The following is a 23,606-nucleotide window of genomic DNA, read 5'->3' as shown; positions in this document are numbered from 1 at the left end:
TCCCCCTTTTAAAACAGTGAAACCAAATTATTCAATTGAATTTTTAAAAAAAAACTCTCCCATTAATCAGATCATCTCACTACATTCGATAACAGCTGGCACCTCTGGTTACAGTTTTTATCTTTCACACACACGTTTGTGTACATATGCATGTACACACCCAGGACTGAGTGCATATTTTACAACAGAGTTGTTCTTTACCATGAAGTGAATTAAACAACAATCACAGAGACAGTACAAAAAATTTAACCTTTTGACTGCCTGGCATAGTGGGCATGAATTGTTAGAAAGCATCTTCCTGCGCTGTGCAAACGTGCAGGAGAATTTGATTTCACACCCATGTGGGGCTACACATGTATTGTTTTGATTGTAATAAGTCAAGGGTTCAAAAGACCAGCAAAGGTGTTTTGCATCTTAACTACATTGGATTTCAAAATGCTCTTTTGTTCACTCAGCCAGCTCCCTAGTATAGTAATCCTTCTCTATGTCAGGGATTTTCTTATCCCAGATTACTCACTTGCCCCATGAGCTGTGGCACCTACTAAAATTTCACCACTGTTCTGGATTCCTTGTCATCTGAGACAAATGTGGTGTGTCTGTGCAGCTGTCTGGAATAGGCAGCAAAGCCTGTGCGCACTGGACTCCATGACATCAGCCATGCTGTTGCTTGCTCCTCCCACATACAACGTGTCAAGTACAATTTACAACCCACCAAGCTGCTCCCTCTTCTCCTGGCCAGTGACTGTAGCTCAGCTCTCCCTCTCACATCCCTCAGTTAGTCACTTTCCTGGCTACTTCTCTTGAAATCCGCTATAACTATTTATGCCAAACAATCTGCCCCGCCTTGTATTTCGCTGTGACACTCTAAGGACAGTGCCCAGACCTGCAGAAGAGCTCTGTGTAAACTCAACAGCTTGTCTCTCTCACCTGCAGAAGTTGGTCCAATTAAAAATATTACCTCACCCTCTGTCTTTCTGCCTTTCCAACTACGCACTGATGCTGGAGCAGAGGGGCACAGACTGATCTTTGTCCTCTGCGACAACTGGCCAGGCTGGTTGCGAGGCCGCCTTATACCCTGCAGCACTCAGGAGAGGGGACGGGGACGCTTCAGGGATCTGGGGGTGGCTGGAGGGGAACCGACCCCGCCAGTGTGACTCATCCCCGACTCTCCTACGCCAGCCAACGCGAATCCCTCTGCCCCCGGGGCTGTTCGCTCGCGCGGGGGTTTCCCAGGAGCCCGCCCGCCCCTTGGCACCAAGCGAGGAGATGGTTTTCTTACCCTACAACTTCAAACCCAGCCCACATAACAGCTGCCAGCGCCCCCGGGCTCCCGCGGAGGGGGCGTTCATGGGCCCCCATCTCCACCAGGAGCTGAGCGAAGCCCGGTCCCGGCGAGGCGAGGGGGGACCCGGCGGGCCTCGCACCGCCGGCCCGCGCTCACCTGGAGAGGTGCTTGAGGATCTGCTTCTTGATAATCCCCGCCATGGCCCGGGCGCCGGCCGCTCCCTGCGAGCTTCACGGGAACCAAACGGGGCCGGGAACGCGGTTCATCCCTGCGCTGCCTCCTCCCGGGCTCAGGGAGCGGAGCCGCCTCCGCTCACGCTCCCGACGCCATCTTGGCTGCACCATCACCTAGTGACAGAGGCCGGGGGCGGCGCCGGGCAGAGCCACCTCCCCCGGGCTGTCGGAGGAGCCGAAACCCAGCTCGCACTCGGCTGCATGAGGCAGGCACTTGGGGGATCCCGGAGGAAGGGAGTCACCGCAGCCTGCGCCTGCGCCTCCCTCCCTCTCCCCCAGATCTGCATCCTGCCTGCCCCCTTCTTCACCTGTATTCCCATCCCCTCCTTCGCTGTGTCAGCTAGTCCCCCAGGACCCTTCCTCACCCCCTCCCATATTTCCATCCCTCGACTTTGAGGGGGGGGAGTATCAATCACGCTGCATTTTTTCCCTGTTACTTCTGTTGAAAATAAATACAAACAATAGATTAATGCAGATGCACTATGCGAGCGACATCACAAGGGAGCTAGGAGTCTACTGTTTTCAAACATAAGAGTTTTGTCTTGATAAAAAGAATTATTGAAGGTGGACAACTATTTTATTTGGGGGGAGGCCTAGAGTTAAAAGATAATAGCTGTTGACTATCACTTCAATGAGTAGTTTTGTACCATGACTACATTTGTCCACTTTTAATAATAAGAAATTAACTTCTGGTCCAAGCTCAGTGTTTTCTTTCTTTATTACTGCAATCCCTAATTTGGGGAGGGGGCTTTAACCTCACCTCTCCAGCCTCTAATTGTCTATGCCCATGATTATATATATTATCATGGTCATCTCCCACAAATGCCCTAATGATTGGTCGGGGTGGAGCAGGAAAACTTTCTTTTATTTCATTCACACTAGCAATACATAGTTTTGTTATATTTCAAGGCAGAATGGAATTTCTTCATACTCCTCCAGTTCTGTTTTTAATACAGCTTATCTCAGTAATGGACCAAAGTGAAGCTTTTAGACCCTTTAGTTACAAACAGTACTCCTTTCCAACTGGAATGATACAAATAAAAAAAATTATCTATGCCAGGAACACCATGTCAAAAGCAAAATAATGAAGTATATACAAGGCCCAAAGAAAGATATAGCTATAACCCGTAAACTTTGCCCTAATAAGAACTACTAAAGGAGAAACTTCTTCAGTACTTCAACACTAATAGATACTTGTGCCTCTGATGACCTGAATTTCCCAACAATTACTCAAGTGCCAGACTTTTTAAAAAAGATCTTCTCTTAATCTTACTGAGGCTCTACACAGTGAGATTAAATACACAGATAGATTACTTCCTTTCTTTGGAGACCAATTCACCTAAAATTATAGTTAATCTCTAGGTGATCTCTAACCACTTTATTTACTCTGTCAACAAGCCATCTATCTACAATCCATATGACCTGAAAAAGAGCTCTTGTAAACTCCAAAGCTTATAGGGGGGAGGGATAGCTCAGTGGTTTGAGCAGTGGCCCTCTAAACCCAGGGTTGTGAGTTCAATCCTTGAGGGGGCCACTTAGGGATCTGGAGCAAAAATTGGTCCTGCTAGTGAAGGCAGGGGGCTGGACTCAATGACCTTTCAAGGTCCCTTCCAGTTCTAAGAGATTGGTATATCTCCAATTATAAAAAATATATATAAGCTTTCACCAACACAAGTTGGTGCAATAAAATATATTACTTCACCTACCTTGTCTCTCTAACAACCCATCTTTTCATTCTAGAGCTTCCCCACCCAAAAATATACAAAAAACATCCCGATGGCCTTGGGAAACACCTTAGTTAACTAAATAAGAGTACCTCAGTACAAAAGGTTTCAGAGTGGTAGCTGTGTTAGTCTGAATCAGCAAAAACAATGAGCAGTCCTTGTGGCACCTTAGAGACTAACAAATTTATTTGGGCATAAGCTTTCATGGGTTAAAACCCACTTCATCAGAGGCATGGAATGGAAAATACAGTAGAGGTATAAATAGACAGCATATGAAAAAATTGGAGTTGCCTTACTAAGTGACGGCCAGTGCTAACAAGCCAATTCAATTAACGAGGAAGTGGGCTACTCACACCTTCTTGTTAACTGTTTGAAATGGGCCACCTTGATTACATTGGCCTCAGTAGCACTACAAAAGTGATTTCCACCCCGTCAACTGTTGAGACTAGCCCACTTCCACCTTAATTGAACCCACATTTTAAAGTGTCCTTCATTTAATGTTAAGAGGAAACCAGAAACTGCTGAACTGGAAAATAGACTTCTGATAATACCAGTGACCTCCCTTCAAGAACCAAAAAATAGATCAGTTAGAGCAAGGATTAAGTATGCTGTCATTAAGTCACTGACCTGGAGCACATAAAGAGGATTGGTCTAAAAACAGAATGTCGTGCATTCTGCTGCCAATCCTGGCTTGAGAGAAGAGACCTCTATTTGTGAATCATATTGAAACATTTTATATCAATAATTTTCTAAGGCCAATATTTGCAAGAAAGTCAGTTACATTAAAGAGGGATGAGAATATTATAATGCTTTTCTTACATTACTGGATAACAACAAAAATGAAAACTATGTCAAACTAGAAAAAAATATATAAAATCCATCATACTGGGATTGTACTCACTGGGAGTTTGACATGGACTGCAGTGAAACAAGATCTGGTCAATCACCAACCACAAGAAATGGCACTACCATTGTTCTTACAATATTTGGGGTAAATGGTCTGCTTGTAGGCAATGAAAGGGTTAATATTGTTGCTCTGTGTCTCTATCTGTGTCACTTTCGGGTTACTGTGATAGGTTTAATCACCGAGATCACCTTGGGACTGTCACCTGATGTGCTGAAATTACCTCTGAGCCTGTTTTCCCTGCAAGCTTGGGACTTCCAGAACCCTGTCTTGTTAAGCCAGAAACGCTAGCCTGCTGCAACAAGATCCAGGGTCCGGTCCATGCCCCCAAAGCTGCAGACTTAACTGAAAACAACTCAGCAGGTTACCTGTCTCCAGCACCTAGACACCCAGTTCCCAATGGGCTCCAAACTCCAAATTAAGTATAAAAAGTAGGATTTAAGTGGTTTCAAGTACTAACAGACAGAACAAAGTAAGTCACCAAGCAAAATAAAGCAAAAACACGCAAGTCTAAGCCTAATACATTAAGAAACTGATTACAGGTAATATGTCACCCTCAGAGATGTTCCAATAAGCTTCTTTCACAGACTAGACTCCTTCCTAGTCCAGGCCCAATCCTTTCCCCTGGTACAGTCCTTGTTAGTTCCAGCAGATATCTCATGTGGTAAGCAGGGGGTTTTCTCATGACTGGAAGCCACCCTTTGTCCTGCTCCACCCCCTTTTATAGCTTTGGCACAAGACAGGAATTTTTTTGTCTCTCTGGGTCCCCACCCCTCCTTCTAAATGGAAAAGTACCAGATTTAAGATGGATTTCATTACCAGGTGCCATGGTGACATGTCACTGTAAGACCCCTAGTCTCCATTCCTCATGGGCTGGCCCCACACATACACAGGAAGGCTTTCAAGTAACTAAGGCCATTTACAACTGATTTTTTTCTGGGGCACCCTTAATGGCCTTCATTTAATATGTTTACATCAGTGATACAAGTTTATATCTTATTCTCCTAACTCCAGGCATAGAAATAATACATGCAAACAAATAGGATGAACACACTTAGTAGATTACAAGCTTTCTAATGACACCATGCAAGGGGTATTTAGCATAAAGCATATTCCAGTTACATCATATTCATAAGCATACTTCCATAAAGTGTATGGAGTGCAACGTCAGTTACCAAGAACAAAGCACTTACCTCTGTTAGAACTAGATATACCTCTCTCTGTCCTCCTCACAACTGCACAGCAGAACAAAAAGGAAAAGACAGAGAATTAAAAATGGAATTTATGTTTTTATCATTCTCTAAGTGTTTATTTCTAGATATTTCTAATATAGTATTGCTGATTCAAAGCTATAAAAATGCACCCCACCTATGACTTGTCTAGAATGTCTGTAACTTTCTTTCAAAATTCCAAATTTACAATTACAGTTAGACACCTAGGCTAGACTCACTGTGACACAGGGCCAGAAGGGGTTAAGCACCTTGCAGGCTAAATGACTCAAATTCAACCTTTAAAGACATGTTAGAGAACTATATAAATGGTAATTAGGGCTATTTCTTATCAATAGTTAATTTAGCCTTGTTAAATAGACTAGACTTTGAAATGCAAAGCTGTATTGTTAGAGAATTAAAGGTAATACTAATTGTATGTGTTTATTTATATCTTATTAGATGTTAACCATGTAAACAGATGGTTCCTGTTTGTTACTATATCTGTTAATTCAAAGATAAAAAGGAAATATTAACATTTAGATAAAACTTGAGTGTAATAATTTCATTGTCTATACTTCTCTTTGAAGTATGTAGTAAACTGTATATAAACTGCTTAATGAATAATTACTTTATACTAATGAATGCAACTAATTACTGGTGATGCTTAGGAAATAGGTTACTTCAAAAGCCTATTGTTCACCCAAGGACTGCGTGCTGTCAAGAGACTGTGAAAATCTCTATAAAAACACTTGGGACTTGATCCTTTTAATCTCAGATCTGCTTAAGCTTAGTCAGGGGAAATTTGAGTCACAAGACTGTGGTCTCCAGTTACACCCTGGACCGCCCTGATATTTAATATTTGGACATTGGACTATAACCTATGGACTAATTCTGAAAGAACTCTATGCAACTCTGAAGTCTACCATCTCAGCTATGAAACTGATCTAAGAATTATATTCAAGTCTGAATGAATAATGATCTTTTAACCAATACTCTCTCTCTCGCTCTTTTTTAAAATAAATCTTGGTTTGGTTAATAAGAATTGGCTGTAAGCATGTATTTGGGTAAGATCTGAAATATTCATTGACCTGGGAGGTAATGTGTCCAATCTTTTGGAACTGGGATAACTTTTTTATATGAGTGAACAAGATTTTCAGTAATCTTCATCATATTTGACTTGGCTGTCTGGGAGGAAGTCCATAGACTGGGTTGCTTTAAGGGCACTGTGTAACCAGTAAAGTATTGTAGAAGCTGTTTTGTTGCAAATTTAAGTATTAGAATAACCACTAGTTTTGGGGATCAGCTGACCCATTCTTTGCAGTTTACCCTAATTGAGCAATCTCAGTGTGGCCCCCTAGGACTCCAGTCACACTGACAAATAAACTGAGGCACCTAGAAAATCACTGGGCTCCACGACTAGATTCGGCATCGAGGATCCCTATACAATGAATGGGGAAAGATAGGTCCCTCAGAATGGGATTCACAGAAACCAGCACGCTAGGCGGTACCCAACCTAAGCTAGTCAAAGGGAGATGCCAAGGTGCTGGAGCATGTCCTAAGCCCCAGCCATCTCAGAGTTCAGCACCTAAGGCCACGTCTATACTGTAAACTTTGGTCAATGCAAGTTATGTCTGCGTACAGATGCTGAAGTTTGTATATCTCTCGTGCTTGTGAATACTTTGCTGCCTGCATTGGCTCAGGCCTGGTCTACACTTGGGCCTGGTCTACACTAGGCGTTTAAATCGGTTTTAGGAGCGTAAAACCGATTTAACGCCAAAACCGTCCACACTAGGAGACACCTTATATCGATTTTAATGGCTCTTTAAACCGGTTTCTGTACTCCTCCCTAACGAGAGGAGTAACGCTAGTATCGGTATTAACATATCGGATTAGGGTTAGTGTGGACGCTGATCGACGGTATTGGCATCCGGGAGCTATCCCACAGTGCACCAGTGACCGCTCTGGACCGCAATCTGAACTCGGATGCAGTGGTCAGGTAAACAGGAAAAGCCCCGCGAACTTTTGAATATTTCCTGTTTGCCCAGCGTGGAGCTCCGATCAGCACGGGTGGCGATGCAGTCCGAAATCAAAATAAAAAAAGAGCTCCCGCATGGACCATGCGGATGTGATCGCTGTAAGGGCAGGCAAATCCGTTCTATCAGCGCTCCGTTACAGAAGATGAAATTCAGAATCCTTTTTTAAAAATCTCCAGACAGACGCCATAGCAGGGACTCAGCGCACTGCAGCGTGACAAGCGTAACGGAAAGCCAAAGAATCAAATGGATGCTCATGGACTGGAGGACTGAAGCTATCCCACAGTTCCTGCAGCCTCCGAAAAGTATTTGCATTCTTGGCTGAGCTCCAAATGCTTCTAGGGTCAAACACAGTGTCCACGGGTCAGGGCATAGCTTGGCAATCTACTCACCCACCCCCCACCCACCCCCAGAAGCGAAAGGTAAAACAATCCTCTGACTCTTTTACATGTCACCCTATCTTTACTGAATGCTGCAGATAGACGCGATAGTGCAGCACTCAACACCAACATCCTTGCTCCCCCCCCCCCGCCATGGGTGGCTGATGGTACAAAAAGATGGAAATCCATCCTCATCATCAGCCTCAGCTGATGGTACAAAAGGACTGGTAACCGTCCTCGTCATCAGCCTATTGGCCCTAATTTTTTCTGGTGGATGGATGGTGCAATATGGCTGGTAACCATCCTCATCATAGCAACAGGGGGCTGAGCTCCATCAGCCCCCACCCTTCATGTGTAAAGAAAAGATTCAGTTGCCCCTGGACTAGCAGTGGGATGCTGGGCTTCTCTCCTACACACTGCTTAATGTCCTGTCTGGACTATCATAGCAGCTGGAGGCTGCCTTCCACTCATTTCTCACTAACAAGTCAGTGTGTCTTATTCCTGCATTCTTTATTAATTCATCACACAAGTGGGGGGACAATGCTACGGTAGCCAAGAAAGGCTGGGGGAAGAACGGAATCAACAGGTGGGGTTGTTACAGGAGCACCCCCTGTGAATAGCATACAGATCATAATTTCTGCAGGCTCTGACACAGAGCAGCTGTGCTCTCTGGTTCTATGATACGGTGGTTCTCTAGTACACTTGCCTATATTAGGCAGCACTGATTCTATTTTTAGATACCAAAAGGAGGGATTGACTCAGGAGTCATTCCCAATTTTGCTTTGCGCCCTGGCTGATTGGCCAGGGCACTTATGACAGCAGCAAATGGTACAAAATGATGGAAGGTGCAATATGGCTAGTAACCAATCTTGGCTTTTGCGCCCCGGCTGATCGGCCAGGGGCACTAGCAGCAAATGGTACAAAAGGACTGGTAGCCATGATCATCCTCAGTTCCAATTTATGGAAGGGTTTGGATGGTGCAATATGGCTAGTAACCATCTCTGCTGTCATGCAAAAGCAAAAGCATGCTTCTGTGTAGCGCTGCTGAATCGCCTCTGTGAGCGGCATCTAGTACACATACGGTGAGAGTCACAAACGGCAAAACAAGCTCCATGATTGCCATGCTATGGCATCTGCCAGGGCAATCTAGGGGAAAAAGGCGCGAAATGCTTGTCTGCCGTTGCTTTCCCAGACGAAGGAGTGACTGACGACATTTACCCAGAACCACCCGCGACAATGATTTTTGCCCCATCAGGAACTGGGATCTCAACCCGGAAGTTCCAAGGGGCGGGGGAGGCTGCGGGAACTATGGGATAGCTAGGGAATAGCTACCCACAGTGCAACGCTCCAGAAATCGACGCTAGCCACGGACCATGGACGCACACCACCGATTTAATGTGCTTAGTATGGCCGCGCTCCACCCGATTTTATAAATTCTGTTTTACAAAACCGGTTTATGCAAATTCGGAATAATCCCGTAGTGTAGACGTACCCTTGGACTTTAAGTCGAATTTAGCAGCGTTATTTCGAACTAACCGCTCAACCGTCCACACCAGGAAGCCATTTAATTCGAACTAGAGGGCTCTTTAGTTCGAATTTGGTACTCTACCCGACAGGTGGAGTAACGCTAAATTCGACATGGCTAGCTCGAATTAGGCTTGGTGTGGATGCTAATCGAACTTAGTAGCTCCGGGAGCTATCCCACACTGCACCACTCTGTTAACGCTCTGGACAGCAGTCCGAGCTTGGATTCTCTGGCCAGCCACACAGGAAATGACCCGGGAAAATTTGAATTCATTTTCCTGTCTGGGCACTTTGAATCTGACGTCCTGGTTGGACATCGGGGCGAGCTCCGCAGCACCTGCAACGATGCAGAGCTCTCCAGCAGAGGAGTCTGGGCAATCCCAGAATAGAAAGAGGTCCCCAGCATGGACTGACCGGGAAGTCATGAATCTGATCGCTGTGTGGGGCGAGGAGTCTGTGCTCTCAGAGCTGTGCTCCAGCAAGCGGAATGCAAAGACCTTCGAGAAGGTCTCGAAAGCCATGAAAGACAAAGGATACAGCCGGGATGCAATGCAGTGCCACGTGAAAGTCAAGGACCTAAGACAAGGGTATCAAAAAGTCAGAGCGGCAAACGGACGCTCCGGAGCCAAGCCCCAGACATGCCGCTTCTACGAGGCACTGCATGCCATTCTAGGTGGGTCTGCCACCACTGCCCCACCAGTGACGGTGGACTCCGAGGACGGAATAGTGTACCGGGACAGTTCCTCCTCGATGTTCGCCGATGGGGAAGATGAGGAATGGTCTTTGGAGGATGGCGCAGGCGACAGCGAACCCACTCCCGCTTTCCCTGACAGCCAGGATCTCTTCATCACCCTCACAGAGATCCCCTACCAACCGTCCCCGCCCGTTAACCCGGACTCAGAATCAGGGGAAGGATCAGGCGGTAAGTGCTACAAACAGGGAAACATTTATTTTTTAAGAAACAGGTATATAAAAAATAGAAATACTATATAAAAAATTTTAAATCTCAAACTATACAAAAAGTAGGTCCACACATATAGGAATAGAGCAATAATCCTCTTGGGACAGTTCAAAAAAGCTCTCAGAGAGCAGCTCGAAAAGCCTCCGCAGGAGGTTCCTGGGGAGAGGTGCCTTATTGGGTGCTCCGTGGAAGCACACTCTTCCGCGCCAGGCCATCCTAATGTAAAGGGGAATCATCGCCTCCACAAGCATGGCAGCATATGGTCCTGGTCTGTGCAGGGCTTCTCTTAGCATCCGCTCTCTCTGACTCCGAGTGACACGCCTCAGGGTAATGTCGTTCTGGAAGTGCTGCATCTAATTAGGGCAATTAGTGTACTGTTACTATTGTGAATGGTACAAATTGCATAAGAATGACCCTCGCTTAACAGCCACGTGTTGGAGGCCACAGAGGAAAAGCATACAGTGATCTTTCCCGTGCACTGCCGGGAGGGGCTGGAAAAGGCTCAGACTTTATGCTTTCCAGATTGCCTTTAGCGGGAGGGCACAACTATCCATTAACTGTTAAGCAGACTCTACTGTAAGGCTTACCAGGACTGGCTGCTAGACGGATTCAGCTGTCCCTCCCCGCTGCCTCCTGTGCAAGACCGCAACCACTGAAAGCATATTCCGAAATCTCGAACTTGTCCTGAGATCTCGTGAGACTAGGTGCCCTGTATGGTCTTGTTCACAGAAACTGACTAGACTGTGTTCACTGTTCGCAAACATGTATCTGTTCAAGGAAATCACTTACTTTTTCCCATCACACAGCTTCGGCTCTTTCCCGGACTGCCACGTCATCCACCTCGCAGAGGCTGGCTAACATTAGGTGGCGAAAGAAAAAGACTAGGGACGAGATGTTCCAGGAACTGATGGCCTGCTCCACAGCCGAGGTGGCAGAGCAGAGACAGTGGAGGGAGACCCTGTGTCAGCAGCATCGCACACACATCGAACAGGAGGATAGGTGGCGGCAGGAAAATGAGCAGGCGACTCAAACGCTGCTTGGTCTAATGAGGGAGCAAACGGACACGCTCCGGCGCCTTGTAGATGTTCTGCAGGACCGCAGGCAGGAGGAGAGAGCCCCCCTGCACTGCATCTGCAACCGCCCTCCAACGCCAAGAAGTCCTGTCCCCCCCTCACCCAAAGTTACAAGAAGGAGGGGCAGTAGGGGCTGTGAGAACTGTCACTGCACCGCAGCAGAGCGCTAATGTACAAGACACCTCTCGCGCTCTAAATTTGTAGAAGTTCTTCCCTTACAGGATCACCCAGTCCCAAATCCAAGTTTCAACCCCCCACTGTGTATAACATTATTAAAAGCGGTTTGCTGTTACTCTCTGTTTCCGTCACGTTTCTCGTGTCAGAAGACTTTGTGTGTAGGGGGGGGAGATTTTTAATTGCAGTGCATAGCCCACATTACCAGGGTACAGACTTGGGGGCAGGGTCAACTGCAGGGCACACACAGACTGCAGTCACTAGGCACCAGGGTCAGTCTGTGTGGTGTATGCTGCCCCGGGTCATTCGTTGATGTGTATGCTTGTCCAGGGTCCTGGCGCCTGCCATCCCCGAATGTAAAGGCAGGCTTCCCTTACCATGCACTTCGACCGTAGCCACGAGCCTCTCCGCTGCCCTGAGCCCCAAAAAGAGCCCTCATCCAGGGACAGATACTCACCCGTCCCCCCCCCCCCGCACCCCTTCCAACGCCCAAACCCACAGCCCACAGCCATCATGCAAACCCCTATCCAAAGACGGCACCCCTCGCCCCTTCCTGCAAACCCACCCATTCCTGCAAACCCACCCCTACATGCACAATCACTGTAAACCGTGTAGGAGCAGGAGGCTGTCCGTCCTGTATTGGACAAGCGGTCTGTACATCAGTGAACACCGAACCCAACACAGTATGCTTCCATGTTTCAACCCAGGAACAGAAATGCAAAGTCAACGAAAGATTTATTATTAATTACTGTTACATTTCATTAGTTTTAAAACGTGCTTTGGAAGTGGGGGAAACTTGGAGAACCGGGATTGTGAACTCAGATCTAACTCGACACATACAGACACAGGCCCATGATCAGGCTCTCTTAAAATCAAGTGGACAGTCACAGGTTACCCTGCTCTGCGAGGAAACTAGCTTTCAAAGCCTCCCGGATGCACAGCGCTTCCCACTGGGATATTCTCTCGGCACGGGTGTCTGGCTGATCGTAAACAGCAGCCAGGCGATTTGCCTCAACCTCCCATCCGGCCAAAAAGGTCTCGCCCTTGCTCTCACAGAGATTGTGGAGCACACAGCAAGCAGCAATAACTACGGGGATATTCTTTTCGCTGATGTCCGAGCGAGTCAGTAAGCTCCGCCATCTCCCCTTGAGACGTCCGAAAGCACACTCCACGACCATTCTGCACTTGCTCAGCCGGTAGTTGAAGAGTTCCTTCTCACTGTCCAAGGCGCCTGTATAGGGCTTCATGAGCCAGGGCATTAGCGGGTAGGCCGGGTCCCCGAGGATCACTGTAGGCATCTGCACATCCCCAACCGTTATTTTGTGGTCCGGGAAGAAAGTACCTGCCTGGAGGCGTTTGAAGAGACCAGAGTTCCTGAACACACGCGTCATGAACCTTGCCCGCCCACCCGACGAAGATGTTGGTAAAACGTCCCCTATGGTCCACCAGTGCTTGCAGCACCATTGAAAAGTAGCCCTTTCGGTTAATGTACTCGCTGGCCTGGTGGGCTGGTGCCAGGATAGGGATGTGAGTCCCATCTATAGCCCCACCGCAGTTTGGGAATCCCATCGCGGCGAAGCCATCTATGACGACCTGGACGTTTCCGAGAGTCACTACCTTTGAGAGCAGTTGCTCAACGATTGCGTGGGCTACTTGAATCACAGCAACCCCCACGGTAGATTTGCCCACGCCAAAGTGGTTCGCTACTGACCGGTAGCTGTCTGGCGTGGCAAGTTTCCAGAGGGCTATGGCCACTCGCTTCTGCACACTCAGGGCTGCTCGCATCCGGGTGTCCTGGCGCTTCAGAGCAGGGGCCAGCAAGTCACACAGTTCAAGGAAAGTGCCCTTACGCATCCTGAAGTTTCGCAGCCACTCTGTTTCATCCCAGACCTCCAGTACTATGCGGTCCCACCAGTCCGTGCTTGTTTCCCGGGCCCAGAATCGCCGTTCCACACCATGAACTTGACCCATTGCCACCATGATCTCCACGGCGCGGCGTACCCTGCTTTGTGAGAGGCCTGCGCCACTCTCCTCACCGCGCTGCCGGAGCCTCCTCGCCCGATTTCTCAGCATCTGACTGTGGAAGAGGTGGACGATAAGGTGCGAGGAGTTGACAACGGCCATAAGTGCAGCAATGATCACAGCGGGCTCCATGCTCGCAGTGCTGTGGCGTCCGCGCTGTAACCGACCAGAGAAGGGCGCGATCAGATTTCCCGCCGGCGCTTTCAAGGAGGGAGGGCGTGATTGACGGTTCAATGATGACAGTATCCCAAAACCGCCCTCGACACATTTTTCCCCCCAGCAGGCATTCCGAGCTCTACCCAGCATTCCAATGGGCAGCGGGGACTGCGGGAACTGTGGGATAGCTTCCCACAGTGCACCGCTTCGAAAGTCGACGCCGGCCCCATTAATGTGGACTCAGAAGTTCGAATTAGTGTATTTAGTGTGGATACACAAATTCGACTTCATAAGGTCGAATCCACAAATTCGACTTAAGTAGATTCGAAATAGTCTTGTAGTGTAGACAAGGCCTCAGTGTGTACTCACCAGGAGTGCTTGTGTCAATGCAAAGTGCAGTATAGATATCCCAAGGTGCCACGCACTGCCATCTGGCACAATGCCTTTTGGGAACTTTTTGCAATGTGGTGTTTAATAGAAATGACTTGCTCAGGGATCTCTGGGAGCTAGAATCAAATTCCCAGCATGCAACTTTCTCCATTCCATAATGCTATCCATATCCTTCAATTTTTGTGCCTTTTCTTTAAATCCCACTAATCCTTGCAGCATTTTTTGGTATTTGGCATCTCTGACAGAAGCATGGAGGCCGCAGATCTCTTCACTATTCTCATGAATGTAGCAAATATGGAACGCATGATTCTCCTGTATTTTCAGATTTTCAGGAAGTACTGCAACAATGTGAGATACGGCAATTTGTTTGAAGATAGTTTGCTGCAGGACAGAGAGAGAAACAATTCAAGGTCGTTGATGGCATTCGTGGCACAGCTGCAGATGGTGGAGTCCCACTTCTGGGCCTGAGAAATGAGTAGTGACTGGTGGGATCGCATCATAATGCAGGTTTGGGACGACAAGCAGTGGCTGCCAGACTTTCAGATGCAAAAGGCCAAATTCCTGGATCTGTGTGCCAAGCTCGCCCCAGCCTTCCAGTGCAGGGACAACAGAATGAGAGCTATATTGACAGTGTACAAGGAAGTGGCAATCACATTCTGGATCCGTTGGAAATCATTTTGAAGTTGTAAAATCCAAAATGGGGGCCATTGGCATACAATGACAGGCTGTACAGGACTGTGTCTCTTGGCAATGTGAAGGATACAATGGATGGATTTGTAGCAGTGGGGTTCCCAAATTGCAGCGGGGCAATAGATGGCACGCATATGTCTACTTTGGTATGAGTCCACCTCACCGCAGAGTACATCAGCAGAAAGGGCTACTTCTCTGTGGTTGTGTAAACCTTGGTAGATCACCGGGGCCACTTCACTGATATCAATATAGTCTGAGATTATCATTAGAATATTGAAAAGCCAATAGCAGTTCTGGGGGATTTGGCCTACCACTTGCTCAGTGCTCCCCCAGCTCATGAAGCCATACTGTGGCCAACTCAACAGCACCAAAGGAAGATTCAATTACCAGCTCAATAGGTGCAAAATGACGGCTGTTCTATGGGTGTGGAGCTTTGGGTGCTGCTAGGAACTGTGTAGTACTTGCTGAACACTTGTAAGTATGAATAGGTGTTTTCCTGAAGCTATGAATTATGTCGTGCTGTAAGGATAAGGCCTTTTCCTGTAGCCATATTGTAAGGCCTAAGGCCTTTTTCTGCAGCCATATTAAGAGAGCAGCAGCCATTAGCTAAGAAGCAGGAAGTCACATCCTCACATTCCATCTAAATTACATTAAACCAGTGGTGAGCTGGAGCTGCTTCCCACCGGTTTGCGAGAACCAGTTGTTAAATTTAGAAACCCTTTTAGAACCGGTTGTAAAGGGCTTTTAAATTTAACAAAAGCTCCAGCAGCTCCCTGCCCTGCCCCTGGCCCCAGCTCACCTGGCTCCAGCTCTGCCTCTGCCTCCTCCTCTGAAGGCTCCCCCTCTAGACTTCCCGCCAATCAGCTGTTAGTGTGGGAAGCCTGGGTGGGCTGAGAAGGAAGCAGCAGCTTCCTGCAGGTGAGCTGGGGCGGGGGGCACGAGGAAGGCTCTAGGCGCCGCGCCTCTCCGGCCCTGGCCCCGGCCAGCGCGGCTCCAGGCCAGCCCCCGGCCCTGACCCTGACTCCGGTGGGGTGGCGCAACTGCGGGCCGGCCCCCAGCCCCGACTCCGGCTGGGTCGTGCGGCTCCGGGCCGGTCCCCGGCCCCAACCCCAACTCTGGCCGGGCGGCGCGGCTCTGGGCCGGCCCCTGGCCCCGACTCTGGCCAGCCGGGCGGCGCGACTCCGGGCTGGCCCCCGGCCCTCGACTCTGGCCTGGCCAGTGGCTCCGGGCTGGCGCCCAACTCCGGCCCCCAGCTCTGGGCTGGCCCCCGGTCCCGACTGCAGGCCGGCCCCCGATTTCAGGCTGGCCAGCGGCTCTGGCCCGGCCCCCGACTCCGGCCGGGTGGTGCGGCTCCGGGCCGGTCCCTGGCCCCGACTCTGGCCGGCCTGGCGGCACGGCTCCAGGCCGGCCCCCGGCCCTGGGCCGGCCCCCGGCCCCCGACTCTGGCCTGGCCAGTGGCTCCGGGCTGGCACCCAACTCCGGCCCCCAGCTCTGGGCTGGCCCCCGGTCCCGACTGCAGGCCGGCCCCCGATTTCGGGCTGGCCAGTGGCTCTGGCCTGGCCCCCAACTCCGGCCTGGCGCCCACGGCTCCCAGCCCCGACTCTGGGTGGCGCGGCCCCCATCTCCAGGCAGTGCGGTAAGGGGGGCAGGGAACGGAGGGGGGTGTTAGATAGAGGGCGGGGGGTGGATTAGGGTCGGGACTCCCAGTGGTCAGAGGGCAGGGGAATTGAATGGGGGCAATGGTCCTGGGGGGGCAGTCAGGAAGGACCAGGGGTTGGATGGGGCGGTGGAAGGCAGTTAGGGGCAAGGGGGACAGAGAGAAGGGGTGGTTGAATGGGGCAGGGATCCCGGGGGGCCATCAGGAATAAGAGGAGGAGTTGGATGGGGCAGCAGGGGGCAGTTAGGGGACAGGGAAGGGGAGTGGATGGGGCGGAGGTCCTGGGGGTGGGGTGTCAAGGAACATGGGAGGTTGGATGGGGCAGGAGTCCCTGGTCGGGGGGGGCACGACCCCCTCGTGGGGTGAGGAGGAGGGAACCAGTTGTTAATATTTTGGCAGCTCATCACTGCATTAAACCAATGTAATATCAGGCTGCTAAGAAGGCAGTCCTGTTCTAATACCACCCACTATCACCAGATAAAGAAACAGAACTTAAGATGGTTAAAGAAAACTTAGTTTGATAGGTTTCTGTCTGGCAAAAAAAATCACTTATCACAGTTATGGTTGTGAAATCCTCATTCCTTTATTGTTTTATCTTTCTGGTCCCCACTTTCCTATTGTTTGTCTGTATGATCTCTGTCTGGTTCTTTGATTGTTTCTGTCCAATCCTAACATATCGTAACAAAATTTTATAGCCAGTCAGACCCCACCACCTGAATTGATTTACACCTAGCAAAATTAATTATGTAAGACAAAAAAATCACTTATCACATTTGTGATTGTGAAATCCTCATTTCTGTATTGTTTTATCTTTGTTAAGGTATATAAACTGGGGTCCAAAAGAAAGTTCTTTGGGTAAAGTGAGGTGCCTTTCACCTAGAGGATAAAAGGGACCTCCCTATGTATATAAACAAAGTCATCTGCATGCCCCTCCCATCCACCTAGCCCAACAAGGGAATGAAAAACAGATAACTCTACCTCTGTTTGTTGTACTTCTCTCTCTTCTCATAAAACAATGAAAAGTCAGTACCTGTGTTTTATTAACTTGAGGCTGGGCTGGGCTCCATCTTTAAATGTAAGCATTGTAAAGAAAACTGCATGCACACCCTTATCTAAGGCTCCTTCCCCTTCATCAGGCTTGTCCATGCTTGGCTGGTGGGACTGGCTAGACCAGGGGTCAGCAACCTTTCAGAAGTGGTGTGCCGAGTCTTCATTTATTCACTCTAATTTAAGGTTTCTCATGCCGGTAATACATTTATTATTATTTATTATTATTTTAACTAGAAGGTCTCTCTCTATAAGTCTATAAACTATTGTTGTATGTAAAGTAAACAAGTTTTTTAAAATGTTTAAGAAGCTTCATTTAAAATTAAACTAAACTGCAGATCTTATCAGTTTTGTGCAGTGGTTCTTAACCTGGGGTGCACGCACCCCCTGAGGCAGGGCCGATGCAAGTATATTTTGCGCCCTAGGTGAAACTTCCACCTTGCGCCCCTTGCACATCAGTTCATTGAGGGACAAATCCCAATGAGCCTTTATAGACCCCAGAGACCAGCCGTGCCCAGGGGCTGCTCCCCAGACCAGGTTCCCCTCTCCCCACCCCCTGATCTCCCCTAGAGGGTGCATAGCCCCCCCGTGAGCCCTCCCCATCCACCCCACCCAGGTGGCCCCCGCCCCGAGCGCACTCACTGGCTTTGCCGGGCTTGGGCCGCTGCAGCAGCTCGGCAGGGAGGAGCCACCTTCCGGAGACACTGGAGAGCCAGAGCGTCCTGCTTGCAGCAGCAGCTAGCCTCAGCCATGGAGGAGCCAGCACGATGCAGGGGGCAGCAGCTCTGCAAAGGCACCGGCGCTGCCACTAGCGGGGAGCAGCTGCGTCTCCCCGCCCAGGCTACAGCTCGGTGCCCCCCTGGGGGCTCCTGCAGGCTGCAGTAGATATATGTGGGCCAGCCCCCATGCGCCCCCCGGCTTCCACCTCACCTAGGGTTACCATATTTCAACAGTCAAAAAGGAGGGGAGAGCCCTGCCCTAGCCCCACCCCATCCACTCCCTCCCACTTCCCACCCCACTAGGGAGCGGAGTTCACAATTGTGAGCACATTGGTCACTTTTGGACATTGTGGGACAGGTGCTGGAGGACTTTTAGGGTCAAAACAGGTCACATTGTCTATGCTTGCATTGCCTTCACCTCAGTGTCAATCATGGCTCCATGCCATTCAGGGAGTTGGTTTTACTGGGTGGCCATAACAGGGCACTTACATTGACTGGAGACAAATTTGAGCATAGGCACACTCACAAATAGATCAATGCAAAGCAACTTATGTTGACCTAACTGTGTAGTGCAGACCAGGCCTAAGTCCAGGCTCCAGGAAAGTGTCTTCTCTTGAGCTCTTGGTGTTAGGTGCCTATGCTGTTTTCGAAGTGAAGTCTGGAAGAAGGTAGACCACCACCCTTGTAACTCTTAGTCCAGTGGTTAGGACACTCACCTGGAGTGTGGGAGACCCCCAGTTCATGTTCCCCCTCAACCTCAGGGGGAGAAGGGATGTGTCACATGTGAGTGCTCTAACCACTGGCCTATAGGATATTCTGATGGGGGGCTCCCTCTATCTCTTCTGTGGAAGCTGTTCCACTGTGAATAAATAATTTAAAAAGTCACTGGCCCAGAGAAAGCGAGAGAAACTGCAAGCAGGAGAATGACTCTGTAGCCTGGTGGTTAGAGCACTCACATAGGAGACCCACAATCTAGTTCCCTTGCTCCAATGGCTTTTTAGTTGTTAATTTTTAGTAGAACAGCTTCAATAGAAGAGACTGAGGAAGCCCCACATGAGACTATCTTATAGCCCAATGGTTAGAGCACTCACCTGAGGGGTGACAGAACACTGTTCAAATCCCTTCTCCCAAGTGGGGACTTCAGCTGGGTGTCTCCCTCATCCCAGATGAATGCTCTAAACACTGTTGAGGTAGGTCCTCCTCTTCCCTCCCCCTGTTTTGTGCAAGTTCATGTCTGGGACCGATCTGGTGGACAAGCTCTGAGCATGCTTATCGGATTGGGCCCTGCAGATGAGTTAGATGGAGAAACCCCATCTTCCCTTGGTTCATGCATCGCTCTGGGGCTTGGGCATCTGGACACCTACAGTGGGCCTGCAGTGCACATGTACAGGGGAATAACCATAGGTGCCTAACTTTTTTGCTGCAAAACCTTGGGTGCTGAGCAAGTTTAGGCACATACAGGGTTCAGTGGCAGCTAAGTTGGGGTTTTATGAATCTCAGTGGGGCCTGATTTAGGCTAACTGGGCTGGTGCTAACCATCTAAAAATAACTGTATAGACGGTGCTTTGACGTTGTGACTCTGGCTGGAGATTGAGCTCGAGCTCTGAAGCACATTTCCCCTCCCTAGATTTCAGAGCCCAAGGTGCAACTTCAAAGCACTGTATAAGCAGCTATTTTTAGAGCACTAGCAGAAGTCTCACTAGCCTGTCTGTTGACCCCAGCTGGTAGGCTAGCTCCCACTCAGTAAAATGTGCTGCATAGACATACCATCTTGTGCTAGAAGGAGTTAATATTGCAGATCTGACTGCACCCAGAAACAGTGCTGACTGTTGTGCCACTTCTGTTATCGTTATCATACTAATTCCCTCTGTTGAAACCACTTTCCTTTTTGTGCTCCTGGCTCCTACCTGCACCATAACATGGCATCACACTCAGTGGTTTTCTTGGGGTTACCACTTTTAGAAATATGAATTCAAGACAAGAAACTGTAATTATTAGTTTCACATACATAAGCATATTGAACACAAAATGTATTTTATATATATATATATATATATATATATATATATATTATACACACATACATACATACACACACACACACACATTTTGTGTTTTTATAAGGAGGGGTCGCACTCAGAGGCTTGCTATGTGAAAGGGGTCACCAATAAAAAAAAGTTTGAGAGCCACTGGTGTAAATGATTTTAGGTGAGTTGCAGCTTGCAAAAGGATAACAATTTTAGATTGAAGCTAAATATATTATTTATATATATATATATATAAATAATATATTTAGCTTCAATCTAAAATTGTTATCCTTTTGCAAGCTGCAACTCACCTAAAATCATTTACACCAGTGGCTCTCAAACTTTTTTTATTGGTGACCCCTTTCACATAGCAAGCCTCTGAGTGCGACCCCTCCTTATAAAAACACTTTTAAACATATTTAATGCCATTTTAAATGCTGGAGGCAAAGCGGGGTTTGGGATGGATGTTGACAGCTCGCAACCCCCCCATGTAATAACCTTACCACCCCCTGAGGGGTCCCAACCCCCAGTTTGAGAACTCCTGATTTACACTGTGTGCCAAGGATTGAATTATTGCACAGTATTTACCCCTTTGATGCTATCTTCATTTTGCTGCTCTGGGCTAAATGTTAACCAAGTTGAAGGATTGTTCTGTAGCAGCAGAGGCCAAAGAAAACAACTGTACACATCCAGCCCTGATAAAGTAAAGCCTGTGTAATGCTGGCAGACCAGGTGCTAGATCATGTCAAGGCCCCTAGGCCTCAGCTGAACACTGAAAATACATAACTGGAACCTGTGTGTTAGCATTGTTAAAATAAGTATTAGAATTACACAAATTTGCTTAGTGTTTAGACTTTATGGAATATTTGTAAATTGCTGCATGTATTTATCTCACTTATATCATCTGTATCCGATGTTATTAGGTAATAATGTTTGTTCTATGACTGTTGCTGTCCATAACAGCAAATCACCAGCCAGAAGGGAAACATTATCAAATATGAAAACTAGTTTGCCACAGGAGGCGTTATCTCTTATTCAACAAAAAAAAGACCCATCACCGGCAGATGAACCATTGTGGAACATGAGGACAAAAGACTTTGCTGATTGCTTCCCCAACCTCTGCCCCATTTCCCCCACCCCCCAATGAAGAGGTAAGGACAGAGCAACTGAAATCCTCCCAGCAACTGAGCTTGCAATGTGAAGCAGAAGGGAAAGAATAAAAGGCTGTAACAAGCAGCAACTATCTTGTATGCTGCTTGAACTCTGAGGAGCCAGGATTACTAAGCATAAGCAAAAGATCCTCAATGCTTGGCCTGGAATAGCCCTAAAGAACATATAGAGCTTGCTTATTAGGGAAGTGTCTATTACTTTTTGTGTTTATACACGTTTACCGACTTTAACTTTGTAAACAAATTCTCTTATTTTCTTTTCCTAGCTAATAAAGCTTTAGATAGGATTGGCTATAATCAACTACAAGCACTGTTTTTGGTGTGAGATCTCAGGTGCAGGTGACCTGGGGTAAGTGACTGGTCCGTTGGGACTGGGAGTAACCTGAATATTGTTGTGATTTTTGGTGTAAGGGACCATCTGTCACAAAGACAAACTTACCTGGGTGACAAAATAGATCAGAGTACCCAAGGGGAAACTATCCGTGACTCCATGTTAAGGGTGTTATAGTGCTTAAAGAATTTACATTTGATAATTTGTTGGTGAAGTCTAAGTATAGAACTCACAACCAATTTGGGGTCTGTGTCCTGTTGCTTAACAGTCTGCCCTGACGTTGGAATCCATGCTCTTGAGCCACTGCAGAATAGCTTGATAACCTGGATGGCTTTAAAGCCCAGATCCTCAAAGATATTTAGGCTCCTAACTTCCATTAAAATCAATGTTGTTTGCAGTATTATTGTAGCCTTGTTGGTCCCAGGACACTAGAACAAGGTGGGTGAAATAATATATTTTACTGGACCAACTTCTGGTCCAATAAAATATATTACCTCACGCACCTTGTCTCTCTGTTGAAATCAAGAGGGAAGACAGAGGGATCAATCTTGACCCCATTGTATGTAATAAATGGCAAAATTCTCACTGACTTTAATAGCAGATGGACCAAAAAGAGAAGTGTCTCAAAAAACAGCAATAGTAAGGTTTCCACTCAAGTGAAAGAAAACCTATAAGGGATTTTAAAGTTGAGTATGCTCATTTAAAAAAAAAACAAAAACTTCAGAAAGTCAAGACTGATCTTTCCTGGTTTTTCTGGATAATTTTTTGTTGTCAAAGGAGAAGTATATTATGAGCAATCAGATCGTAATTGAAAGCATATAGATATTGAATCCTTCCCCCCCCCCATGAGTTACTTCAGAATATGAATTAAATAGGTATTTAAAATTTTGCTTCATATTTATTTTGTTAACAATCTGACTCAAAGTTCCTTTCTCTTGACTGCTCTTATCCTTGTCTCTTGGAGTGCTACTGACATTGACATATCACAAGCCAAAATATGCCAGGATAAACAAGACTTGAATTTCTCTTGTAAAAAAAAAAACAAACAAACAAACAAACAAACAAAACCCAAGCGCGGGGTGGGGGGGAATTAACAGAAACCTTTCAATCATTCTTTTTTTCCATTAAGAAAAGAGAAGCAATAATAGCAGAAACTCACGTTACCCTCTACAGCTCTCCTTTAAAGCTATTCTAGTTTGTAAGTTTAACTACATATTTCTTACCTTGTAGTTAGTGATAACAGTAGTTTCATTTAAGATATTAAATTCTATCACCTGTCCTGTATCTAAACTGCTGCCGAAGCATTTTTTTAAATCTTCTTATGTTCAGAATTTCTCAAGTGCCTGCTACCTTACTCACCCTGACCCTTGGCTGAGTGACTCTAGTACCTTTGATGCTATACCACAGAGCAGCGATTCTCAATTGTTTTCTCCTTAATACAACGGATGCGGTTACTTGGTTGGGTTTCCCTAGGCTGTTTTGTGGCTGAAACAATAATTTCCTCTTCGCGGCTGCGGAGAGGGATTTGCCTCTCCCCACCTGAGCACGCCGGAAGCGTAGCACAGAGATTTCACCACAGACCCGTTTCTATCAGGGACCCCCAGGGAAGAAGGGCGCGGGCAGAGGCGCGACCCGGTGCTGTTCTCGCTACCATCAGAAATCCCACAATTGAGTCCCCGCCAGAGCCCACAAGCAGCAGGCGGCGGCGGAGGCGCAGCTCGCGGGGCGCACCTGCCAGGGGCTGGGCGGCGAGACCCGGGCGGGGGCGGAGAGACTCTGCACCCCCGGCCCTGCCGTGCCTCCCCGCCCGAACCGCCGTGGGGACGCAGCGCCGCCTCCCCCAGTAACGATCCCGCAGGTGCAGAGCCGCGGCCTCGCGCAAGACGCATCAGAACC

The 23,606-nt window shown here is 47.9% G+C and overlaps 1 protein-coding gene across 6 annotated transcripts in view; it reads right to left on the bottom strand.

Moving 5' to 3' along the window:
* UHRF1BP1L (UHRF1 binding protein 1 like) overlaps window positions 1-23,519 on the bottom strand; it is an 89,215-nt gene extending 65,696 nt beyond the window's left edge. Inside the window, exons 1-2 of one of the 6 annotated variants that reach the window (XM_039494751.1) lie at window positions 23,442-23,519; window positions 5,340-5,381 (exon numbers count right to left, since the gene is read on the bottom strand). Coding sequence is in view for 3 of the 6 variants with exons in the window: in XM_039494761.1 (XP_039350695.1) it covers window positions 1,442-1,485 (44 nt within the window). In the remaining 3 variants the exon portion in view is untranslated. Of the gene's footprint in view, window positions 1-1,279; window positions 1,321-1,441; window positions 1,683-5,339; window positions 5,382-23,069 lie in introns of those variants that run through there. The other 5 variants (XM_039494734.1, XM_039494761.1, XM_039494696.1 and 2 more) reach the window with 5 other exon arrangements.
* Window positions 23,520-23,606: the final 87 nt, after the last annotated feature.

This window comes from Mauremys reevesii, linkage group 1, assembly GCF_016161935.1.
Source record: "Mauremys reevesii isolate NIE-2019 linkage group 1, ASM1616193v1, whole genome shotgun sequence".
NCBI classification, from domain to species: domain Eukaryota; kingdom Metazoa; phylum Chordata; order Testudines; family Geoemydidae; genus Mauremys; species Mauremys reevesii.
The sequence above is the reverse complement of the archived record's forward strand: the minus strand, read 5'-3'. Positions and strand labels throughout refer to the sequence as shown.